General features: G+C 39.1%; 1 protein-coding gene across 4 annotated transcripts in view; it reads right to left on the reverse strand.

Moving 5' to 3' along the window:
• Positions 1–9,792: 9,792 nt before the first annotated feature.
• SLC35D2 (solute carrier family 35 member D2) overlaps positions 9,793–26,411 on the reverse strand; it is a 53,100-nt gene continuing 36,481 nt past the window's right edge. For 3 of the 4 annotated variants that reach the window (XM_043453429.1, XM_043453428.1, XM_043453432.1), the window contains 4 exons: positions 23,159–23,226; positions 12,669–12,747; positions 11,376–11,458; positions 9,793–10,424 (listed from right to left, as the gene is read on the reverse strand). In XM_043453429.1, the coding sequence (XP_043309364.1) occupies positions 10,322–10,424; positions 11,376–11,458; positions 12,669–12,747; positions 23,159–23,226 (333 nt within the window). In that variant the 3' untranslated portion in view covers positions 9,793–10,321. The remainder of the gene's footprint in view (positions 10,425–11,375; positions 11,459–12,668; positions 12,748–23,158; positions 23,227–26,411) is intronic. The other variant, XM_043453430.1, reaches the window with a different exon arrangement.

Raw genomic sequence — 26,411 nt, forward strand, 5'->3', positions numbered from 1 at the left:
AAAAGCATCAATTCTTTGGTGTTCGGCTTTCTTTATAGTGCAACTCTCATATCCATACATGACCACTGGAAAAAACCATAGCCTTGACTAGACGGACCTTTGTTGGCAAAGTAATGTCTCTGCTTTTTAATATGCTGTCTAGGTTGGTCATAACTTTCCTTCCAAGGAGTAAGCGTCTTTTAATTTCATGCTGCAATCACCATCTGCAGTGATTTTGGAGCCCAGAAAAATAAAGTCAGCCACTCTTTCCCCATCTATTGCCATTTTAGGGCAAAACCTAATCTTCAGTAAAATAAATCAGAAACACTGATTTCTTGGTAGACATGCAGGATTGACTGGGTGGGTAATAATGAACCCTTTCTATGGTGATGAGGATGTTCTATATTTTGATAAGTATGTCTGTTTATGAAAGTATGCCTTTATCAAAACTCATGTATTATACACTTAAGGTCTGTGTAATTTATTAAAGTAAATTACACTTCAGATTTTTTTTAAATTTTTCTTTGTTTGGCTGTGCAGGGTCTCAGTTATGACATGCAGGATCTTTAGGTAGGGTATGTGGGATCCAGTCCCCTGCTGTTCATTGTTCAGTTGCTAAGTCATGTCCGGCTCTTTGCAACCCCATGAACTGCAGCATGCCAGGCTTCCCTGTCCTTCACTATCTCCCTGAGTTTTCTCAAACTCATGTCCATTGAATCTGTGATGCCATCCAACCATCTCATCCTCTGTTGCCCCCTTCTCCTCTTGCCCTCCATCTTTCCCAGTATCAGGGTCTATTCCTACGAGTCAGCTCTTCTCATCAAGTGGCCAAAGGATTGGAGCTTCAGCTTCAGCATCAGTCCTTCCAATGAATATTCAGGGTTGATTTCCTTTAGGATTGACTGGTTTGATCTCCTTGCAGTCCAAGGGACTCTCAAGAGTCTTCTCCAGCCCCACAGTTCAAAAGCATCAATTCTTTAGTATTCAGCCTTCTTTACAGCCCAATTCTCGTATCTGTACATGACTACTGGAAAAACCATAGCTTTGACTATACAGAACTTAGCAAAGTGATGTCTCTGCTTTTTCATGCACTAAGTCTGTCATAACTGTTCTTCCAAGGAGCAAGTGCCTTTTAATTTTATGGCTGCAGTGACCATCCACAGTGATTTTAGAGCCCAAGAAAATGAAATCTGACACTGTTTCCACATTTTCCCCATCTATTTGCCATGAAGTGATAGGGCCGGATGCCATGATCTTTATTTTTGAATGTTGAGTTTTAAGCCAGCTTTTTCCACTTTCTTCTTTCACCTTCTTCAAGAGGCTGTTTAGTTCATCTTCACTTTCTGCCATTAAAGTGGTATCATCTGCATATCTGAGGTTGTTGATATTTCTCCTGGCAATCTTGATTCCAGCTTGTGATTCACCCAGCCTGGCATTTTGCATGATGCACTCTGCATAGAAGTTAAACAAGTAGGGTGACAATATACATTCTTGATGTACTCCTTCCCAATTTTTAACCAGCTGGTTGTTCCATGTACAGTTCTAACTGTTGCCTCTTGTCCTGCATACAGGTTTCTCCGGAGGCAGGTAATGTGGTCTGGTATTTCCATCTCATTAAGAATATTCCACAGTTTGTAGTGATCCACACAGTCAAAGGCTTTAGCATAGTCAGTGAAGCAGATCTTTTTAACTCCCTTGCTTTCTCTGTGATCCAGCAGGATCAAACCTCGGTCCCTGCATTGGGAGCATGGAGTCTCTGCCAGGAAAGTCCCTATATCTTAATTTTAAACAAATTTTATCTTATTTTCTAAAGAGTGGATAACTTAGCATTCCATATTACCAGAAATGCAAAGTGAAAGTGAAGTCTCCTAGTCATGCCCGATTCTTTGTGACTATGGACTGTAGCCCACCAGGCTCCTCTGTCCACGGGATTCTCCAGGCAAGAATACTGGAGTGGGTTGCCATTTCCTTCTCCAGGGGATCTTCCAGACCCAGGAATCAAACCCTAGTCTCCCACATTGCAGGCAGACGCTTTACCCTCTGAGCCACCCTGGAAGCGCCAGAAATGGAAGTATGTAGTAATTCACTTGTGTGCTTGCTTTTAAACCAAAGATCCCACCTTTACTTTTTTTATTTTGTCTCACCACGTGGCATATAGGACCTTAGTTCCCTGACCAGGGATTGATCCTGAGCCCCTTGCAGTGAAAGCATGGAGTCCTAACCACTGAACAACCAGGGAATTCTTCTACCTTTACTTTTCAACATCAAAAGATATATTCAGTGCTGTTTAATAGACTGAGAAATTATCTGTCAATATCTGAATATGAATCCAGAAAAGATTTAAAATAAATTTGCACTGTACTATTCACAAGAGTACCTCAATGCATTTGAAAATTCTTCTGTGTGGAGACATGTTATTTTTTCCAGTCTGTTAGCTACTGTTTTCTTCCCACTGAAGAAATGCAACTGAATGAATTATATTATTATAGCAATAAATATTAACTCCAATATAAATCTTTTAAATACTTTTCTTTTAAAATTTTTATTATACATTTTTTATTTTAAAAACAACTGTATAAGCTGGAAAGTCATCACTAAGTATGCTTATATCAGCAAATTTTTTAAATGTTTGAGTTTTTTATTGAGGTATAATTGCCATATGACATTATATTAGTTTCAGGTATACAACATAATGGTTTAATATTTGTACATGTTGCAAAATAATCACCACTGTAAGTCTAGTTAATATCCATCACCATACATGTTACAAAATTTTAAAAAAATATTTATGATGAGATCTACTCTCTTAGCAACTTTCAAATATGCAATACAGTATTATTAACTATAGTCACCAGGCTGTGTATTATATCCCCATAACTTATTTATAGCTAGATGTTTTCACCTTTTGACCTGATCACCCTACATCCAGTTCACCCACTGCTGCCTCACCCCTTTGGCAACCACCAATATATTGTTTGTCTGTAAATACATTGCATGCTTAGTCATTTCCAACTCTCTGCGACCCCATGGACTGCAGCCCACCAAGGCTCCTCTGTCCATGGGATTTACCAGGAAAGAATACTGGAGGGGTTGCCATTTCTTCCTCCAGGTGATCTTCCCGACCCAGGGATCGAACCCAGGTCTCCATTTCTGCAGGCAGATTCTTTACCACTGCCACCAGGGAAGCCCAAATTCAATAAATGATAACAAAAAAGTGTCCTTATGATACATGTCTAGTAACTCTACATAGGATGGAGACAGAATAGTTTGAGAAATGGGTCTTTGAAACTGGAATCAGAAACTGAAATGCCTACAATCAAGGCAGATTAGTGTACATGTTAAGTCCCTTTAGTCATGTCCAACTCTACAGCACTATGGACTGTAGCCCGCCAGGCTCTTCTGTCCATGGGATTCTCCAGGCAAGAATACTGGAGTGGGTTGCCATGCCCTCCTCCAGGAGATCTTCCCAATCCAGGGATCAAACCCATGTCTCATATCGTCTATATTGGCAGGTAGGTTCTTTACCACTAGCACCACCTGGGAAGCCCCAAGGCAGACAAGTAATATAAATTAATGAAGTAGGCCAGGCACCTTAATCTATATTGTTTCAAAACAAGCACATAGTAGGTCTAATTTCTATTTCCACAAATATACTCTTGAACCTTTGGCTCTCTTGATTCAGCTTTTATTTCCCTCCTATCCTCTCAACTCTGTTGTTTGGGGTTTTTTAAAATTTACTTTTATTTATTTGGCTGTGGCAGATCTCTAGGTGTGACATACGAGATCTATCAATAGTTCCCAAACCAGGAATTGAACCTGGGCCCCCTGCATTGGGAGCTCAGAGTCTTAGCCACTGGACCATCATAAAAGTCCCTCGACTTTGTTTTAAGGAAAACAACACTACAAGCGCACTAATGAAAAGTAGACACTCAGTCTCATGATTGGAGACACAGAAAATGGTGGAGAACATGACAAAATAACAACTACCCCCCGACCTCAGCTCCAGCTGACTGTTACCCTGTGGAGATTCTGGCCCACCTGGCAAGTTGTGATTTTTTTTTCAACTATTGCAAGAAATCCAGTTTCTAATGTGAAATTTCTCAATTTTTATTTAAAAAAATGTTATTTGAATGACAGAGCTAGAAAATAAAGCCACAAACTCAAAAAGCATTTTAATGAAGCATAGACTATATAATTCTAAAGGAAATCAGTCCTAAATAGTCATTGGAAGGACTGATGCTGAAGCTGAAACTCCAATACTGTGGCCACCTGATGCAAAGAACTCATTGGAAAAGACCCTGATGCTGTGAAAGACTGAAGGCCAGAGAAGGGGACGACAGAGAATGAGATGGTTGGATCACATCACTGACTCGATGGACATGAGTTTGAGCAAGCTCTGGCAATTGGTGATGGACAGGGAAGCCTGGCGTGCTGCAGTCTATTGGGTCTCGAAGAGTCAGACACAACTGAGTGACTGAACTGAATTGAACCAAGACTAAATAATGCAATCTCTAATCTCCCTTAGGACAATTTCCAGGGACCTTAAATGGTTTTACAGTCTTCTCTACTTCCCCTTGTATCAGTGGAGAGTGGGCCCACAGAGCATCCTCACACTGCTGTCCCACCTAGACGGAATGTCACACTTCGGGTAAGCAGAGTTTGAAGAACAAGGTTCAAGAACTGTGACAGAATTACGAGGCAGACCTCTGATCTGAGCTGTGAATGAGAAGGATGTGGCAGCGAAGCCGAGCTGTCCTGTGTCCTGGTCTCTCCCTTCCCTACCTTCTCCCCCCTTTTCCTCCCCTCCTTTCCCTTTGGCCCTCTCTCTCCCCCTGGCTGCAGCCCGCTGACCACACTGGCTGGAGGAAGATGCCTTCCCACCAGGGAGCAGATATAAAAATTACCCCTGGGCTCATCCAGGAGCAACCCTCCTGAAGCCAAAAATGGGACAACTTCTTGAGAAAACATATTAATCTTGAATTTTTTCTTTTCCTCTAAAGCAGGGGTCCTTACTTTATTCAGTGCCATGAACTACAATGGCAGTCTATGGATGGCTACAGCCTCCTTCTCCAAATAATGTTTTTAAATGCATGAAATAAAATGCATAAAATTATAATGAAAACCAACTGTCATAAAGTTACAGCAATATTTTCTAAATATGATATACTATCACATTAAATACATATGAATACATATAAAAATACATCTAAATCTGATATATTCTTCTTTATGAACATATTAAACAATAAGAACTAGTGGAGGGACTAATAACTATAAGAATACTGAGCAATGCACCAATGATTTTCTACAAAAACTCTAAGGTGATACGAAAATATTTCAACTTCTATTGATAATTAAGTCACAGGTACAGCCAGTATTAACTGTGGTCTACATTCAAATGAAAAGAAATGCTACATTTTCATTAGAGAAAATGAAGATGTTTTCTTTCTCCATTCAAGTACACCAGACCTCTAAATTCTGTGAACCTCAGGTTATGAACCCTTGGTACTGAAAATATGATCTGGACCAAAAGTCTGGGGTAGTGCTCCTCAGATTACCAGGGTGAAAATGCAGATTCCTATTCAGTGTGTGTGTGCACCCAACAGTCTGCATTTCTAACAAGCCCCAGGTAATGCTGATATTCTGATCCAGGAACCACACATTGCAGAGAAAAGGTTCTGAGGCTTATCATGGGAGACCTCAGCCTGGAATGGAGGTGAGAATCAGAAACACACAGATGGCATTCCCTGACCCTGGGAGTCCCCAGGAATGGCTTCATCCTAAAGAGACATGTTTTGTTTTTCCACATGCTTCAGTATCTAGTGACAGAAAGGGAACTTAGATATCCTGAGTTGCTAGGCACCCTCAGTTTCCCAAAGCACAGAGTGGCAGCTACTGATCAGCTAAGACACTGACCCTTGACAAATCCCAGTCCTCAAAATATACACACAAGTACACATACCCATTCCCAGAAAACAGAAATTACTCACAAGTCATAAACATGACTCAACAAGACTGAAAAGTTGAAGTGATCATGCAAAAGGAAAAAACTCACTAAAATCTCTGAAAGTATTGACATATGTACCTTTGCCATTTTCCTGAGAGTACAGAAAATATATATAAATAAAAATAATATGTAAAATATATAAACATATAATAATAATTATACACATATAATATATAACTCTTCTCTAAACTAGGTTTTATTCTTTAGGCAAACTCAGTTTTCACTAACTTCTAATGCCCCTGTACTTTTACTTATATATGGAATATATTTTAAAAATACTAAAACAACAGGAAAAAGTACAAGTCAACAAATGTCACTGCTATTAGCAGTAAAATAGCCAGAAGTAAGCAAAGTAGCGAGTATATTAAACTAATTTTCCTTGTTCCACCAGAATGGTTTTTATTACTTTTTTTTTTTTTTAAGAAAAAAGAAATCTGGAGACCTGGGGCACTGGGCTACATTTCTTCTTCAGCCACATTGAAGTTCATGGGTTCCTTTTGTACCACCTCTCTGCATCCAGCATTCTCAGCTAAACTTAATTCAAAACCCAGACTGGCATTCCCATTAACCCCACTCTAGTTCTGTAGAGGAGAGCAAACATTGCAAGTTTCAACCCAGCTACAAAAATCTGCCTGCATTGCCGAAGACCCGGGTTCAATCCCTGGGTCAGGAATATCTCCTGGAGAAGGAAATGGCAACCCACTGCAGTATTCTTGCCTGGAGAATTCCATGGACAGAGGAGCCTGGCGGGCCACAGTCCATGCGATCACGCAGAGTAGGACAGGCGGAAGCTAGTAACACATCACACGGGACTGCGGGACTGCTCTTAGGGTGCCCTCTGCTGGCCACATATGGAAACAAGGGGAAGAAATCTTGCCACACGTGAAAAAAAGGGGGAGCGGGGCGGTCATGTAAGACCAAGTATTTGAGGTGATTGCAAAAGAAAAATATTTAAATAAGAACCCCATTCCAGGAGGGATGTTCAAGAGGAAGGAGAATATGTATACCTATGGCTGATTCATTTTGATGTTTGACAGAAGAAACAAAATTCTGTAAAGCAATTATCCTTCAATTAAATAAATAAATAAAAGGAGCCCATCCCGAGGCATCCTGGCTATTGAAACAAAAGACCAACCATAGTAAGACTTTAGAAAAACACAAACGCATCTTCCTTTAAGAATTTTAAAAATGAAAATTAGAAAAAACAATTTTGGAAGAAAACAAATCTTGTTTTAGCTTGACATTGATAAAAAAAAAAAATTAGTTGAAGTTTACATTTTTCAAGTCTTAGCACTTTTGGTCCCTGGATTTCGTTTGATGATGATGCAAGAAAGGGTTATTACACAGTTTGGGAGCCCCAAGGTAATATTCTAGAAGCCTTTTAAAAGTAAACTGAAACAGAAAGGAACTGCTATAATTCGAAAACAAAAACAAAACCCAAACAACCCAATTCAAAATGGGCAAAGGATTTGAACAGACCTTTCTCCAAAGAATATGTACAAATGGCCAACAAGCACACAAGAAGACACTCAACATCACTAATCACCAGTGAAATGCAAATCAAAACTACAATGAGATATCACTGCACGCCCATTGAACAGAGGAGCCTGGCAGGCTATAGTCCACGGGTTCACAAGAGTCAGACACAACTTAGTGACTAAACCACCACCACCTCCTACTACTGTTACCAAAAAAAGGAAATAACAAGTGAGCATGTGGATAAATAGGACCCCCCCCCCCGCCCCCCACTGTTGGAGGGAATACAAAATGGTATCTGCGGTCCCTGTGTTACTGTGAAAAATGATAAGGTTTGGAGAGCTTTCAGCTGATGAACACTGATGTGCCAGGATGGGTTAGGAAAGCTCCAAACCATTTCCAATATACCTTGTCCTAAGTACTTCCTCCCTTTGGCTATTCTTGGGTCAAATGCTTTATAATAAACTGGTAGTAGAGAATAAAACAATTCCCTGAGCTCTGCGAGCCATTCCAGCAAATTACTGAACCCAAGGAAGCGGGTATGAAGACTCCAGCTTCAAGGTCAGTTGATCAGAAGCACTAGTTACAACCTGGGACTTGGCACTGGCATCTGAAGTAGGGGGAATCTTGGGGGACTTGGCCCTTAACCTGTGGGGTCTGTGCTAACTCTGGGTGGAGTCAGAATTTAACTGTAGGACCCCTAGTTGGCATCCGGAGAGTTGAAGAATTGCTTCATGTGAGGGAAAGTCCCCACACATTTGGTGTCAGATGTGTTTTATGTGTAGAGGAAAGAGGTTTCCTTTTACCATCCAAAACAACTGAATGCAGGGTCTCAAAGAAATATTTGTACACCCACGTTAATAGCAGCATTATACAAAATAGCCAAGAGGTAGGAGCAGCCCAAGAGTCCACTGACAGATGAACAGATAAACAAAATGTGGTGTATCCATATGATGGAACATTATTCAGTCTTAAGAAGAATGGAAATTCTGACATATGCTGCAACATGGATGAACCTTGAGGACATTATCCTAAGTGAAATAAGCCAGCTGAGAGAGAAATACTGTGTGATTCTACTTTTATGAGGTATCTGCTGCCGCTGCTAAGTCACTTCAGTTGTGTCCGACTCTTCGCGACCCCATGGACTGCAGCCTACCAGGCTCCTCCGTCCATGGGATTTTCCAGGCAAGAGTACTGGAGTGGGCTGCCATTGCCTTCTCCATTATGAGGTATCTAGAGTAGTCAAATTCATAGAGACAGAAAAGAGAATGCGGGTTGCCAAGGACTGGGGAAACGGAGGAATGGGGAGTTATTGTCTAATGGGTATAGAATTTTGGTTTTGCAAGATGAGAAGGTTATGGAGATTGGCTACACAGCACTGTGAATATACTTAACACGACTAAACTGTACACTTAGAAATGGTTCAGCTGATAATTGTATGTTATGTGTATTTTACAATTAATTTTTTTAAAGTGAATTGAAACATGTCAACACAATCATTCCTTCATTTGCTGCCCTGTCCCTCTGGTTTGCTGTCCTGTCCGTCTGGTTCAGCTTCTATAAACTTAGAAAGTCAGAGCTGGCAGGGATTTAGGAATATAGTTCCATTTTACAGATTAAATAATGGAGGTAACCATGGCAGGGTGACTTGTGGAGCTCTCAGTGAGTTAGCAGTGAAGACAAGACCCCTGAAGTGAAGACAAGACCCAGTGAAGAGAAAGGCCCCTGATTCCCAGAGTGGGGCCTTATCTTGCAGCACAGCCCCTGTGAGGACAGTCCATTGCTAAATGGTGCCGTGCTGTGCATGCATGCTCAGTCATGTCAGACTTCAACCCAATGGACTGCAGCCCACCAGGCTCCTCTGTCCATGCGATTTCACAGGCAGGAACACTGGAGTGGGTTGCCATTTCCTCCTCAGAGGATCCTTCTAACCCAGGGATCGAACCCACATCTCCTGTGCCTTCTGCATTGGCAGGTGAATTCTTTACCTCTGAGACACCTGGGAGGAGATGATAAGAACTATCATCCAATCCGAGGTTCCTTCCCACACACCATTGGTCTGGGAAGTCAGGCAAACCCAGGAAAAAAAATATACCTTGGTTAAAATTGACGTGATCTGAATTTCAGAGTCCCCTGAACAAACCTGGAAGAAGAGGAGAGAAATATAACCTACTTAAATGTTGACAGTGCATACTGAGTATTGTTTTTTCCATTGAGTTATTTTGTAATTTTTCCCAACATGAGTCATTCATTACCCTTCAAGGCAGCCTGAATAAAATGACTTACTGTTTACTGCCTGCCTACAATAACATACCAGTATGAGGCATGCATATAAATTATTTTTTATTTTACTTTGATGATTGTGAAGATACCAACATATAAGATCAAATCAAAGCTAACAACTTTACTGGCAGTTAAGTGGTTGACTTTACTAAAATGAAGACATGTCTGCTTAAACCAAAAATATGTTCTCACTGGCACTTTGCTTTGGCTGGGACCTTTGAAATTAAGGCCAAGGTGCTGAGAAGCACCCTCAACAGCATTGGCCTTTTACCGCCTCTGAAGCTCTTTGGATACCTGGGAGGGCACACAGGTGTGTGGGCCCTGCAAGTGCCTTGGAAATGACCCCTTTCACCAGTTGTTTGAAAAGATTCACTTTCAGCTGGTAAGGCTTTGCCCGCGTAGGTTTCTCAGGGTTGATGACGGCTCCTTCTGCAGCACATGAGGTAGATTCACTTTGCATCTTGCAGACATTCCTGTTGTGCCTTAACCAGAGGGGCGAGTGCCACAGCCAAAACAGCTGGGAATATTCCCCCCTCCCCACAGTCTGCAAGCCAGTCTGCAATTGTGCCCCAGGTTCTAGACCTTCAAATCTTGAGAGATGTTTTCTTCATCCACAGGTTGTTTAGGTTTTAATTGGCTGCCTAGAGTTAAGAAGGAATATCTCAAGCCTCCTGCCATGCTGAAAGAAGAAAAAAACAGTAAAAATAAATTCCATAGGTGGTACCATCAACAGTTATACTCTTGATAAATATAATCAGCCTAATTTTTTTATACTTTGGCTACTTATTTCTTTTTTCAAATTTTGTTGAAGTATAGTTGATTTACAATGCAGTCAGCCGAATGTGAAGGAAATTATCGAACCCCCTGTTTTACTTCCTCAAATATGTGGATTAATTGATGAGAATTAGCCCTCTTATTTACAAATCTTTGGCAGCAGAAAAAGAGCAGATCAAATCTAATACATAAACTTGGAGAGAAATAAACACCTGGTTATTATTGGAATGGGGATTCCCTGGTGGCTCAGACGGTAAAGCGCCTACCCACAATGCGGGAGACCCAGGTTTGATTTCTGGGTTGGGAAGATCCCTTGGAGAAGGAAATGGCAACCCACTCCAGTACTCTTGCCTAGAAAATTCCATGGATGGAGGAGCCTGGTGGGCTACGGTCCATAGGGTCGCAAAGAGTCGCACACAACTGAGCAACTTCACTTTCACTTATTATTGGAATAAACAATATACTATTATCCTAAAATGGTGTCCTACCTCTGAGACCCCAAAATGCCTTTCAAAAGTATCTTAATCACTCCTCCCAACATCTTTAACACATGTGCTTTGATGGAGCACAGATTTAGTGAGGCCCATTCACAAAAGGAAGACCACAATGTAGGGTCTTATCTGTGAGGAGGACACATGAATTAAATTCAGATCTCAACTCTGAATTTTCATTACACACATCCCCATTAACCACATGAGCAAGTATGTCATAAAAAAAGATGAACTGAATATTTCAAGTAAAATTTATCCTAGGAATTGTAACATCAAAATACCTCCTGCTCTTTCACTTATAACATATTAATCAGGCTTTTAAAATTCATGTTACTAAGATGAATTCATTTAAAAATCCCACTTACCAAATATTTAACCCTACAAAGTTTAACACAGAGAAAATGTAGTCTCCACCTACTAACATTCCAATGTAGGCCACGGATACATTCTGCAAAAAGAGAGCATTAGTGATCTTAGAAGTAAAGGATTTGGGGGGGAAATACATACATATGGTGAAATCTGAGACGAAATATTTTAGTTACTTTTCAAAAGGATTTGCATATAGCAGGGATTCATGGAATATTGAATATGTGAATAAAAACTATAACATATGGCTCTATAAAGAAAATGAAGTCAACTGTAGCACTATAATCACAGAACTGCATCATCCATAACCTTCTTCCACATACTATACCAGAAAAAAGATGTAAGAGTTGGGTTGTAATCAGCTTTTCAGATCTCATCTCTTTATCATCACTGGGTGGGGAATTTTAATCATATTAGTCCTAAACGTAAACTGATTAAGACAGCTGACAAATTCTAAGCAGTACTCTGTCCAGTATATTGTCAAAGGTCTTTGGGGAGCCAAAAGATAAGTCTACTGATGAAGCACTCATTCGTCATAGAAGCTCATGTGAATAGAAACACAAAGCAACTGCAGGACAGAATTTAGAATGCCTCACCCTCCAATTCATTAGTGTGTGTACGCAAATGCTATATCCACACACACACACGGCATATACACCAATCCCAGAGTTAATCACCTTATACAGGTCTAGACTGAAAACAGTTCTTTATAAGGACTCCCTTCGTCAGCAATATTTTCCCAGAAAATCAAAATGTAGATCACACTGTATCTTGTCACAGAAATTTGTAATTTTTTCAGCTATTTTACTTGGTTTTCCCAGACCATCCCTTCCTTCCATCCCCAGTTTAAAAGTTACAGAGGATGAGATGGTTGGATAGCATCATCAACTCAACGGACATGAGTTTGAGCAAACTCCAGGAGATAGTGAAGGACAGGGCAGCCTGGCGTGCTGCAGTCCATGGTGTTGCAAAGAGTCGGACACAACTGAGTAACAGAACAACAACCTATAAATTAGCAGGTCTTCCCTCTGTCTTGTGGATTAAAAGATTAGAAAATGTAAGAAGGGATTACCCAGGCATAGCTGAAAATATCACAAGCCTCCATTCTTACTATACCACGGATAATAACAGCAATAAAATTAAACAGTCAATTTCCCAATTCGGGTGTGTATTTCAAGGCTTCAACCACTTACCTTGATGGCTCCAACCACCTACCACGGATAATAACAACAATAAAATTAAACAGTCAATTCCCCAATTCGGGTGCGTATTTCAAGGCTTCAACCACTTACCTTGATGGCTCCAACCACTGCCGTCGTCAGGGCTGAATTGTAATAGCTACACAAAACTGTGGAGTACATCAACAGAAACCTGCGGCAAGGAAGCAAACACCTGAGTGAAGAGTCAGCAAGCATTTAAACACAGCTGTTTTAAACAAATAAAAAAGAAAAACATACGATGAAGATTTTAAAACCTACATCTTAAAACATCTCCTTACTAACTTCAACTTTTTACAGGAAAATGGTCTAGTCATGCATTATCCAAACTTTCTACCTTACGTGTCCTTTTCATTTTATCTGTGCATTTCCCATCAGTGTTTCCACAAAAAGGGCGTAAAGACAATAAGATTTTTTAAATGATCTGAACTCTTTCAGTTAACAGCTTTCAATCCTCTCTGCGGATCAGAATCACCTGATGCACTTGTAACACCATGATGCCTGACAGTCTCCATCTGGTTTGAGGTGGGGCCCTAGACATGTGCCATATCAAAGATCTGTAGATGATTCTAACATGCAGCTAGTTCTGAGAAACACTGGTGTTAGCAGAGAAAGCTACTGAACGATTGCTAGCTTTGGACTAAGAAGATTTAAATAATGGGTTCCATATGCCTATAATACTCCTGTACCCTACTACCAAAGTTAATTCAACAGGTATTCAGCATTGACCAGTATGTCCAACACTGGTCAACAAAATAACTACAGAATCATGACCAGGCATCAGAGAAGAAAATATATATACACATACACAGAAAAGAAAGAAGAATCCAATCAAAAGTAAAGAAATACATTCATTTCATTCAAGTAGTAAAGAAAATTAGGTGTAACCTAAGTAGGGTGCAAAATTTCATCCACTGGAATCAGATGATTAAATGTTGAAAGAGGTTACCATTAAAACTGGTTGAGAATGAAACTGGAAAGATACAGAGGACATAAGATGTATTGGATTTTAAAGCTAAATCCTAGCTTGGGAACTGTACTCTAAGAAAGGGCTCAGGCCCCAGGCATTAGGGAGACTCCCTCTGGGGCAATGTACCTACTAGTTTCAGGTCCAGGTCCAAATTTCTGATTGTTAACAACAGAATCTAGATCACTAATATGCAACACAATAACTGTTTTTAGCCTGAATATGTTCATTACCAAGGATGACAGAGAAAAAATATTAGAGATAATATACATTAAGTTTTTATACTAAGTTAAGGAATAAACTCAATTACAAATAAATTTTGTAATCTTCAGAATAATGTATGTCTTTGTTATTAAGGTAATTACAACAATTTGACAAGTGAGAGAATCTAACATCTTGACTTTTGTTGTCTGTATCTGAAATCTGAAATCTATGTTAAATTGTCAATTTTCACTTGAAAAGAATACGAAAATCTAAGCCTACACACAGTATTCTGATGTTTAAGAGAAGGTGATTTACCACATTGTCAAGTTTGGTTTACTAGATTTCAAAGAGTTTCTAGGTTTTAAAACAACCTGGCCCATCAGCTTCTCTAGGGTCTTATGACCTTGGAATTGTTAGAAAAAAATCAGGTAAATTACATTTGTAAATCCCATTTAAGATGTTTAATTTTTTTTTAATTCACTAAGTTATGAGACTGATTTACAGTAAGTTGTTTAGGAGATTTCAACCACTTGACTTAAACCATTAACCAAATAATGAAAGTATTCTTATATTAATACAAAAATTACTAATTTTATAAATAAAGCAAGAGTATTTATAAACTGGCTTAGAAAATCCAAGGTTTTTTTACAGTTTTAATAAATTCAACATTAATTTATAGTCCCAGGCAGCTATAAATAATCCAAAGCGTGCATAATAAAAAGATTAAAAAATCAACCCGATGTTGTTTGTTGCCTGCTTTTCTGGGCCTAGGTAGTAAGAGCATATAAGCCACAGCATTTGCCCTAGAGGAGCTAAGAGTCTAATAAAATAACAGAAATCACAACTCCTGGGAGGGGCCCAACCCAGTTTCCAGAACACAGAAAAGCTTCCTAAACTGGAGCACAGCATTATACCCAAGACAACCATGGACGTTCTTTATGTTCCAGTTTTGCTTAAAATTTCCTAATCCAGGATTCCAAACGTGCAATGTTTTCTTCATTCCAAATTTTAGTGAAACCACCTTGGCCAATGTCCATCTACCATGAATGTGGGCCACTAGGACACTCACCCACCAGCTGGGCTGAGTGAGGGCAGGAGTCCCTGTCTCCAGCCTCCGGGGGGAATCCGAATTAGCAGCAGTTCTCCTAAATGCCAGATGGCCTCTGATACAGGAACAGCCACTTTCTGAGACAGACAGGCTGCATTTTTGTTGTTGTTCAGTCGCTAAGTCCTGCCCGACTCCTTGTGATCCCACGGACTGCAGCACGCCAGGCTTCCCTGTCTTTCACTATCTCCCAAAGTTAACTCAAACTCATGTTCATTGAGTTGGTGATGCCATCCAACCATCTCATCCTCTGTTGCCCCCTTCTCCTCCTGCCCTCAATCTTTCCCAGTATCAGGGTCTTTTTCTAGCTTCATATCGGGTGGCCAAAGTAATGGGGCTTCAGCTTCAGCATCAGTTCTTCCAGTGAATATTCAGGGTTTATTTCCTCTAGGATTGACTAGTTTGATCTCCTTGCAGTTCAAGGGACTCTGAAGAGTTCTCCAGCATCACAGTTCAAAAGCATCAGTTCTTCGGCGCTCAGCCTTCTTTATGGTCCAACTCTCACATCCATATGTGACTACTGGAAAAACCATAGCTTTGACTAGTCAGACCTTTGTCACCAAACTGATTTCTCTGCTTTCTAATACACTGTCTAGGTTTGTCATAGCTTTTCTTCCAAGGAGCATAGCTTTTCTTTCATGGCTGCAGTCACCATCCACAGTGATTTTGGAGCCCAAGGAAACAAAGTCTGTCTGTTTTCACTGTTTCCCCATCTATTTGCCATGAAGTGATGGGACCAGATGCCATGATCTTAGTTTTTTGAATGTTGAGTTTTAAGCCAGCTTTTCACTCTCCTCTTTCATCTTCATCAAGAGGCTCTTTAGTTCCTCTTTGCTTTCTGCCATTAGAGTAGTATCATCTGCATATCTGAGGTTTTTGATCTTTCTCCCGGCAATCTTGATTCCCACTTCTGATTCATGCAGCCCAGCATTTCACATGATGTAATCTGCATAGAAGTTAAATGAGCAGGGTGACAATATTCAACCTTGATGTACCCCTTTCCCCATTTGGAACCAGTCTGTTGTTCCATGTCCAATTATAACTGTTCCTTCTTGACCTGCATACAGGTTTCTCAGGAGACAGATAAGGTGGTCTGGTATTCCCATCTCTTTAAGAGTTTTCCACAGTTTGTTGTGATCAACACAGTGAAAGGCTTTAGGATAGTCAATGAAGCAGATGTTTTTCTAGAATTCTCTTGCTTTTTCTATGATCCAACAGATGTTGGCAGAGAGAGTAACTATTATATAAAATGACTAGGCCCAAAGGAGTATATTAAAATTTTCTAAGAAATATAATAGTTTTCTATATGCAAAGGACCTATACAGTCCTTTGGCTAAGACCAAGATTCTGAACTAAAAGACCCTCCATTAACTCAGTGCAAAGGAAACCACTTTTTTTTTTTCTTTTTTTTTAGGAAACCACTTTTAACACCAAAAATATCAGTCTTTTCACATGATAGTTTTGATTTTAGCATCTATGAATTAATAAAATGAAAAGACATTTAAAAGCACTGCTGAATTCTCAGTAGCTTTCTGCCATTCCATACTTTTAAAATAAGACTTATCATCTGTGTACATCTGAAAAATGATGGCACACATACAAGATACATTTATTCAGACAACAGATACCAGCTGGTGTTTATAGGGCCCCGAGGGATGGAGGTGCTCATGTGGAAACCCCTGGACCAGAACCCCTGCTCAAAGGTTTCTTCCTGTTTCTGAAAAATAAAACAAAAAATAACTGACTAACCCAAAGTTGGATGGCACACTGCTGGCAGTCACAAGCAGAACCTAAATGGCCTTGTTTACATCTTGTTGTTGATTACTATTCCACGTACAAGCACATAGAAATCCAACACGAATGCTTGAGTAATAAAAGGCCACTTCCACACTCCTTCCACCAATCACAATGATACCCAAGCACATCACTCTCTTATTCCAGATTTCAAAGAACTTCAAGTACTCTCATCTTGCCCAACTCTAGTAAGAACTCACTCTTACCCCAGACCTCAGTGGTGTGCCAGGGAAGCCAAAGTCATGGGATAAATATGGCCCATTTTCCTGGAGCATTGAGTTCACACTAGGAGGTGCTTTGTTGGGCAATGATGGGGATATCTAAACTCTTCGAAGGTTCTGTCACTCCAGCGCCCAAGCAATCAGCAGAATCGTCTTGTCTTGGACCCTACATCTTGGCAGTATTGGTGAAGTTTCAAAGAATAGAACATTTTTTATACTGTGAGCAGGGAAAACAGATACACTTGTATTTCTATTAAGGAACATACTACTGCTTCAGTGAGATCAAAGAGGCTGCTGTGTGCACGCTCGGTCGCTTCAGTTGTTTCTGGCTCTTTGCGAGCCTGTGGACTGTAGCCTGCCAGGCTCCTCTGTCCATGAGATTCTCCAGGAAAGAATACTGGAGTGTGTTGCCATGCCCTCCTCCAGGGGATCTTCCCAATCCAGGGATCAAACCTGTGTCTCCTGTGTTGCAGGTGCACACAGGGACATTTAGGCCTTTACTGACGCAGCCACCAGGGAGGCTGCTACTAGGGCAGAAACAGAGTAAAATAATTGCCTCCAGGGCCTTGGGGCTGGTGCCAGCTGCTGGTGTGAACGAACCGGAACCTGTCACTTCTGGGCAAGATTAAAAAGACCAGCAGAGCTAGCTTTTTAAAATCTAGTTTGTCTACTTAAATTTCAGTCTTATTTTACCTTTGCCTGTGTTAAATTATCATGGCTGCCACAATCCGGTTTACCTGCCTGATGCAATTTCACTTCATCATAAGCTTTATTTACAAATTCTTGATTACAAATAGCATTCCTTAAAGCGGAATCCTTAACCATAGCTCAAAAGAAAAAGCTGCCCTTTTCACCATTCTGTTGGCTTCTTAAGGTACATTCTCAAAGTGTTAGCGTTTTTAAATTACATTTTCAACTCCGGATAGAGGTTTGGTGGTCAGAAAAAGCAAGTTGGAAACGCAAACTTGAAAGCAGTGAAAATAAGAAAGAAACTGACAGAGGTCTCTGGAGTCAAGGGTTGGAACGCGCACACATTAATCCTGCGGCTCCTTGAGCTTGAACCAAAGCGAAGGGACAGTCTGAGCCCAGTCCCAGCTGCTCTGAAAACCAAGGATGTGCTCAGAAGCTTACAATGGTTTGTATTACTGCCAAGAAGCAAGTGATCTGTTCATAGTGTCCTCTGAGTGAGAAACTATAAGAAAGCGGCATTCTGAAAAATGCACCATGACAAGACAGAAGTTTTCTTCTAAAGCAGTTTCAGACTTAAAACTTGATGACTGAAGATGAAGTAAACATAATAGAAGAACTAATAAAAAGGCAGAGGAACCAGAGATCAAATTGCCAAAATCGGCTGGAACATTGAAAAAGAGAGAGTTCCAGAAAAATATCTATTTCTGCTTTATTGACTATGCCAAAGCCTGTGACTGTGTGGATCACATTAAACTGTGGAAAATTCTGAAAGAGATGGGAATACCAGACCACCTGACCTGCCTCTTGAGAAATCCGTATGCAGATCAGGAAGCAACAGTTAGAACTGGACATGGAACAATAGACTGGTTCCAAATAGGTACAGAGGTACGTCAAGGCTGTATATTGTCACCCTGTTTACTTAACTTATATGCAGAGTACATCATGAGAAACGCTGGGAGGGAGGAAGCACAAGCTGGAATCAAGATTGCCAGGAGAAATATCAATAACCTCAGATATGCAGATGACACCATCCTTATGGCAGAAAGTGAAGAACTAAAGAGTCTCTTGATGAAGGTGAAAGAGGAGAGTGAAAAAGTTGGCTTAAAGCTAAACATTCAGAAAACTAAGATCATGGCATCTGGTCCCATCACTTCATGGCAAATAGATGGGGAAACAATGGAAACAGTGGCTGACTTTATTTCTCTGGGCTCCAAAATCACTGCAGATGGTGATTGCAGCCATGAAGTTAAAAGATGCTTACTCCTTGGAAGGAAAGTTATGACCAACCTAGACAGCATATTAAAAAGCAGAGACATTACTTTGTCAACAAAGGTCCATCTGGTCAAGGCTATGGTTTTTCCAGTGGTCAGGTATGGATGTGAGAGTTGGACTATAAAGAAAGCTGAGCACTGAAGAATTGATGCTTTTGAACTGTGGTGTTGGAGAAGATTCTTGAGAGTCTCTTGGACTGCAAGGAGATCCAACCAGTCCATCCTAAAGGAGATCAGTCCTGGGTGTTCACTGGTAGGACTGATGTTGAAGCTGAAACTTCAACACTTTGACCACCTGATGCGAAAAGCTGACTCATTTGAAAAGACCCTGATGCTGGGAAAGATTGAGGGCAGGAGGAGAAGGGGACAACAGAGGATGAAATGGTTGGATGGTATCACCAACTCAATAGACATGGGTTTGGGTGGACTCCGGGAGTTGGTGATGGACAGAGGACATGTGCTGCATAGACATGTGCTGCAGTTCATGGGCTTGCAAACAGTCAGACACGACTGAGCAACTGAACTGAACTGAATCATAAGTGATTTGATTTAGGTCATACCTGAATTGTCTAGTGGTTTGATTAGATCTGATGGAGTACCTGAAGAACTATGGATGGAGGTTCATAATATTGTATAGGAGGCAGTGACCAAAACCATCCCCAAGAAAAAGAAATGCAATAAAGCAAATTGGCTGTCTGAAGAGATCCTACAAATAGCCGGGAAAAGGAGAAAAGTAAAAGGGAAAGGAGAAACGGAGAGATATACCCAGCTGAATACAGAATTCCAAAGAATAGCAAGGAGAAAGACTTCATAAGTGAACAATGCAAAGAAATAGAGGGAAAAAATAGAATGGAAAAGACTAGAGATCTTCTCAAGAAAATAGGGGATTGATACGAAGATGTACAAAATACAGGACAGAACTGGTATGGACCTAACAGAAGCAGAAGAGATTAAGAAGAGGTGGCAAGAATACAGACAAGAACTATACAAAAAGGTCCTAATGACCTGCATAACCATGATGGTGTGGTCACTCACCTAGATCCAACATCCTGGAGTGTGAACTCAAGTGGGCCTTAGGAAGCATTACTATGAACAAAGCCAATGAAGGTGATGGAATTCCAGCTGAGTTATTTACAATTCTAAAAGATGATGCTGTTAAAATGCTGCGCTCAATATGCCAGCAAATTTGGAAAACTCAGTAGTAGTCATACGACTGGGAAACATCAGGTTCAAAGAGAGTAAATAATTAGTCCACAGACTCAGAACTAAAAAGCGGTAAAGCCAGGATTCAAATCCAGGCCATCTGATTCCAGAGGAGAGGCATCAAACTGTTAGATTGATGTCCTCAAAAGACCCCCTTTAAAAACTGTTGCTTAGTCACCAAATCATGTCTGACTCTTTTTCAACCCCATGGACTGTAGCCTGCCAGGCTCCTCTGTCCATTGGATTTCCCAGGCAAGAATACTGCAGTGGGTCACCATTTTCTTCTCCAAAAAACTGAGACTTACCTAATTTTCATCTTTAAAGTTGTAGAATCTGAAATATTGTTTTTATCACTTACTGATTATTTCTAATTACTATGGCTTTATTAGATTTTACTTGCAAAATGACTACTGATAAAATAATAATTAAGAATATTTATCAAGAGCATCTTTGTTTTCTAGGAAGCACACTATTAACTGGAAAAAAATGTATAAAGTTGTAGACAGATGGGGTCAAGATTCTGACAAAGAAGCCCCAGAAGTTGCCAACTCACATCCAGGCACTGCCTACCCCACCTCTCACTGCAGATAGGGTTTGTTTCTTGATTTTCTGAATGTAATGGCTACACAATAAAGCGCAAGTGAAAAAAAAAAAAAAAGCAGTATCTCATCAAGTTTCTAATGACACAAGACAAAACTAAAACTTGACTCTACTGTTTACATATAGGTGAACATAGGCTTAGGGAAGGAAAGGTACCAGTCAGAGTCTGTGTGATATGAGCTCAATTTTTTATTATTTGGAATGGGGGGAAGGTAATTGACAAAGAGTAACTCACAAACACAGCCTAGTAGATTTTTTCCAAAATTATTTGTTCTCAGTCAGCAACTGGGATATAAATATCTTACTATGGTTAGGCATTCAACAATGGCTGCCTAAGTACCGGGAGCACTTAGTACTCACCACTGCCAAACAACCAATGCCTGGAAAGAACACATTATTTGAGAGAATACTGGTTTTGAAAGAGGCACAAGAGGTTGCCCAAAATCCCTCCTTTGAAAACAGGAGAAGCTGGGTACAGGATCAGAGTACATCAGGGCAGAGGCCACTGCAAAACAACACTCTCTGGGCCTGAGCCAGGGGCCAAACCTCAAGTGAGAAGAGACACTAGCCCACTAGCCCAGACCCTCAAAAAGGCCTGAGTGGTCCAAGTCAGGAGCACCCCTGGCTACCAACAAGACTAAAAACAATCTGTCCATTCAGGAAAGTTTCTCAAATTCCTAATTTTGGTCCACAAAACTGTGATTAATTAAGATGAATCTTAACGATTAAGATTGAATCATATGCTTACAAATCACAGGTCACCAAATACCCGAGAAAACAAATCATAATGACATTCACAAACACATATTGAGTCAACAACCTATATATTTAGATTCTCAATAACTGCAGATATTGGAATCATCAGATACAGAATAGCTATGTGTGTAATATTTAAAGAAATAAAAGATACAGTCACAAAGATAACCAACAAAAGAATATCATGAATGAACAGATTAAATTTAAAAAAAACTGTGGAACTTTTACAAATAAAATTGTTAAAATCAAAAACTCCAGCGGGGAGGAGCGAGAAAGGAATAGGGGATTAAGACGTACAAGCTGCTATGTATAAAATAATCTATAAGGATATATACTACAACACAGGGAATATATCCAATACTTCATAATATCTATAAATGGAGGACTATAACCTTTAAAAACCGTGAATCACTATGCTGTATACCTGAAACATATATAATTGCTGTTGTTTAGTCACTAAGTCATGTCTGACTCTTTGCGACCTCATGGACTATATAGCCTACCAGGCTCCTCTGTCCATGGGATTCTCTTGGCAAGAATACAGGAGTGGGTTGCCATTATATATTATTGCACATCAACTATACCTCATTAAACTATAAATTTTTTTAAAACTCCAAGAAATAGTTACATTTAAACTTTAATTTAAACATTAAATCAGACACAGCTAAAGAAAGAATTACTGAGCTGGAAAATATACATAAACACTTTTACTGTATGAGACTACAGTACTGCAAGTAAGATTGAGTTTAAGAATTGAATAGTGTTGATCAAAGAGATCGTGAGTTGTCTCAGTCCATCTACACAACAATGAAAATTGTAGTACTAGTAATAAAAAAAAAAAATAATAAGGGGAAATTCATTTTTCTTCACAGGAATAATCTTTTGACAAGTAATTCCAAGACAGTCATTCAAAGACCCTTCCTCATGGAGTAAGACACAGGTGCTTGCATGTACATGGAAGCCCAGGAAGGATACTTCAAAGACTTCAAGCAGTGGAGAGGAAGTCTCTTCAAAACTTCTAAAGAGGAAAACTTCAGTGAGCGCCACAAGGCAGGGAAGAATGGAGGGTAGCTTATGTTCCCCTGTGCATCCTTTTGCAGCTTTTAAATTATGTATTATCTATTAATGAAAGGGAATTTTCAAGTTTGGGGAACATATAAAAAGACACAAGCTGCAAGGCCCCTCAACAGAATGATACACCTGAGGAAAATTTTAAGAACAAAAGCCTAAAATTATTGGACAATGGCCTGGGCAAATCTCCTTAGAAAACACCCTGAATATAACAGGTACAGCACTACAGAAAACGGTTATTTCCACATATTTATGTGAGGTGAGAATCTTGGGAAACTCGGGATATTGGGACAAAGGCAAAAAACACATTTGAATGTGATAGGGGAGCTGACTTTATTTCAAACTCACTTTCAGAAATCAAGAGGCAACATCATATTTTGGAGGTCATGGGTCCTGATCCACTCCTCTGCTATAGGGCTTTGTGAAATTGCTCAGTCATGTCCAACTCTTTGTGACCCCATGGACTGTAGCCTGCCAGGCTCCCTAATTCATGGGATTTTCCAGGCAGAGGACTGGAGTGGGTTGCCATTTCCTTCTCCAGGGCAGCTACAGGGCTACGTCTCAGAAAAAGCTGGAGAAGCACAGGCGAAGGGATTTTGACAAAGCAGAGAGAATGTACATTTTGATTTGACTTATCAAGAGATACCACAGACCAAAGCTTCTTCTTATCTATGGCTTCTTACCCCAAAAAACAGGAAAGAAGAAACTGTATGATAAACAGAACATTCTTCCATTGATTGAACTCAGTAGCCTATTGTTAAAAAAAAAGCAAAGAAAACTAATGGTTAGAGTAATAATACTGGTTTTATCAATTTGCACACTCTAGTACAAATTCCACTTTCACAAACAGAAAAATACAGTTTCAAAACTCCTGGGTAATATCAGCTGTGAGACATGGGGCAAATTACTTTTCTTCTCTGAACCTGAGGCTCACTTCACAAAATGGGAATTATTATTTTAAAAACTGCCTCAAAGGTCAATGTGAGGATTTAATGAAACTGTTTAGAACCTGGCAGGTGGCAAGAACAAAATGACAGCTATTATTGCTGTGGTTATTTTTAAATTTTTACTAATTTCTAGTCATAAAATCAAGGTTGTGTTCACCTTTTAATAATCTTAAAAGAAAGTTTATTATAAAATTAATAATGTTGGCAAGACTAAGAAAACTTTTAAGTTCACAAACTATTTTCAAGAATTTGCACAAAAGGAAAAGGGTGGAAGGGGAATTCCCTGATGGTCCAGTAGCCAGGACTCAGCACTCTCACTGCCGGGGCCCAAGTTCCATCCCTGGTCAGGAAACTAAGAGCAGCCAAGAAAAAAAAAAAAAAAGAATTTATAAATGCTTAAAAGTATCATGAACAAGTAAACTATTGTTTCCTATTTACAAACCAATCAAGTAACTGGGGTAAAGGAGCTGGTAGAGAAGTTTAATGCTCAGCTTCTTCTCTTAGTTCCTAGGTGAGAAAACAAAATTAACCCTTTTGAAAAGATAGGTAACAATAAAAAGAAGTATTTTATTCGTGATTTTTCCCTTGCCTGAATCCAAAAATGATTTTACAGTGACTCAACACTATATGTAAGAATGTGCTGAATAACATGATTAAATATGACTTTTATTCACTTTCTATTTAGCAATACTTTGTTACAAGCCAAGTTTTAGTAACTTTATAGATTTAACACTAAATCCTCTTTAAGTTTACAGTTCAAATTTTTAAGCCAATTAAAGTGGAATTCTCTTCTCTGACTAGTACAACCTCATCACACTTTACTGTCACTGTTTCATGAGTAATACTTTGCCCACCTTCCTTACGAAAAAAATACACATTAAATGTTGATAACCACCAAACCTGGTTGATGGGTACATGGGATCTGCATACTGTTCTCTTTCCTTCTTAATAGGTTTGAAAGTGTTCATAATAAAACTTCTTTTTAACACTACTTTTGAAATAAAAAATATAATAAATATAAATCTGTCTTACTGGCAAGACCCAAGCCAATCAAAGGGTCAGAAAACATCCAGGACATGTTACGTCAAGATTGTCAAAAGATCAAAACAAAACAGAAACTTATGGAAAACGCTGTGTCTGAAAAGTTAAATAAAATTGGGAATAAGAGAAAACCATATGCCCCAAACTTCAAACCAAAGATAGGAAACACTTATCTACTCAAAGAACTGGGAGTATTTATGAAAACAGTAAATAAAAACTGTATGCTCTTGATACCACATAAGCCATTGAGTGCTATGTGGTAATTTTCATAAAAAATATTTGGATTCATTGCCAACTTCAATTCTGATAGATTTTAGTTTTATTCTGTTCTTTTAATAATAATGAAGCTGTGCTGGTGGCATTTTAAAAAATCACATTGAATGATACTTATTTAAAAACAGAAAATAATTTAAAATGAGTAACAATAAAGTACTTCCTGCTTTAAACTTACTATTTCTATGAAAGTATGTTGGAGTATGAATCTTTTTCATTTTTCATTATTTTCTTATATCAGAAAAAAGTTCTATTATTTATTTCTATTCATCAACTGCAATACATTAAATGTACTTTGAACTTATTGCAGTGATTTGATTAACTAAAGAAAGTTTACACATTATTTTCCAGGCGCCTAATTTGTTAACAAGAGGAGCTGGCATTACTGACTTTGTTAATCACAAACAGAATCAAGGTGCTATTACCAGATCTGCTGACTGTGGAAGTCCAAGGTCCAGGAGTACAGTGAGTCACACACATGAGTCTCAACAGAATCTCTAACCCTTCCAGTCAACTGGGAAAAATGACTCATCAAAGTACTCCTTCCATTAACAAGAGAAGTTAACCTTTCACTCAAATTCATCAATCAACTTTCAAAACAATCAAACCAAACTTGGTAATAAAATGCAATTTTATATTGCAGACTAACACCTAATTACATAAGTTCACTACTTTGTTATATTTTGTTCACAGTCTAAAATGGATTCAGCCATGGTTAAAAGTGACTAACTGGAAGAAATTCATGATGATTCAGTGAACACAGGGCAGAACAATCAATTGAAAGAAATGAAAATTTTACTATTTTTCCTACAGTTTTTTAAAATTACGGATTACAGTATCTCATCTCTTGGCATCTCTTACCATGTAACAAGTTTAAGTTAGTCAAATTTTTAACTTAATGAATTTTGTATTTTTGTCATCATATAGAGGCCTTCTCTTACAGAAAAAAAATTTTTTTCTGATAATAATTTTTCTTAGATGCTTAAATAAATCTATATATTTAGCTCTGATCCATCTGGAATTTCAGAGAATAGTTATCATTGCTTGGGCTCTAAGGTAACTATAGAAACTTCTGTTTGAAATCTTAAGAGACTGATCAAATGGAAGAGGCTAGACAGGGTAAATACTGAGATACTCCAGCATGAGAAGTCAGAAGAGGAAAACAATATTCTCCTAGAACACTAGAATTGAGTAAGCTGAAGAAAATCTAAGGTCTCTTATACTTTCTAAGCTACAGTGATAGGTCATGCTTTTTCATATATGAAGGAAAGAAACAAACACTTTCAATATACAAATTTAAAAACTGAGATTACAGCAGAGGGTGTGTTTCTAGAGCAAGACAGCCTCTTGGATCTATCACCTACTTTCCTTGGAAAGTTATTTAAATATTGTGCCCTAGATTCCTTGTATATAAAATGGGGATAATTAGTAATACCTTCTCCTCAGGCTATTGTGGGAATGTAATGAGATAGTTCATGTACACTGTTTCAAACAATGTTTGATAGAATGATTCCTTGATAGTTATTAGCTATTTTTATTATTACACAAGAAAGTATAATAATTCTGCATAATAATAATTACAGCAGGTGGCAACTTCTGAAAGGAACATGCTACAAGTTTGTAAGTCAATAAACTGAATGTAGAAATACATATTCCTATTGAAATACTGTTATAA

The sequence above is a fragment of the Cervus canadensis genome, chromosome 30, assembly GCF_019320065.1.
Source record: "Cervus canadensis isolate Bull #8, Minnesota chromosome 30, ASM1932006v1, whole genome shotgun sequence".
Classification (NCBI taxonomy): Eukaryota; Metazoa; Chordata; class Mammalia; order Artiodactyla; family Cervidae; genus Cervus; species Cervus canadensis.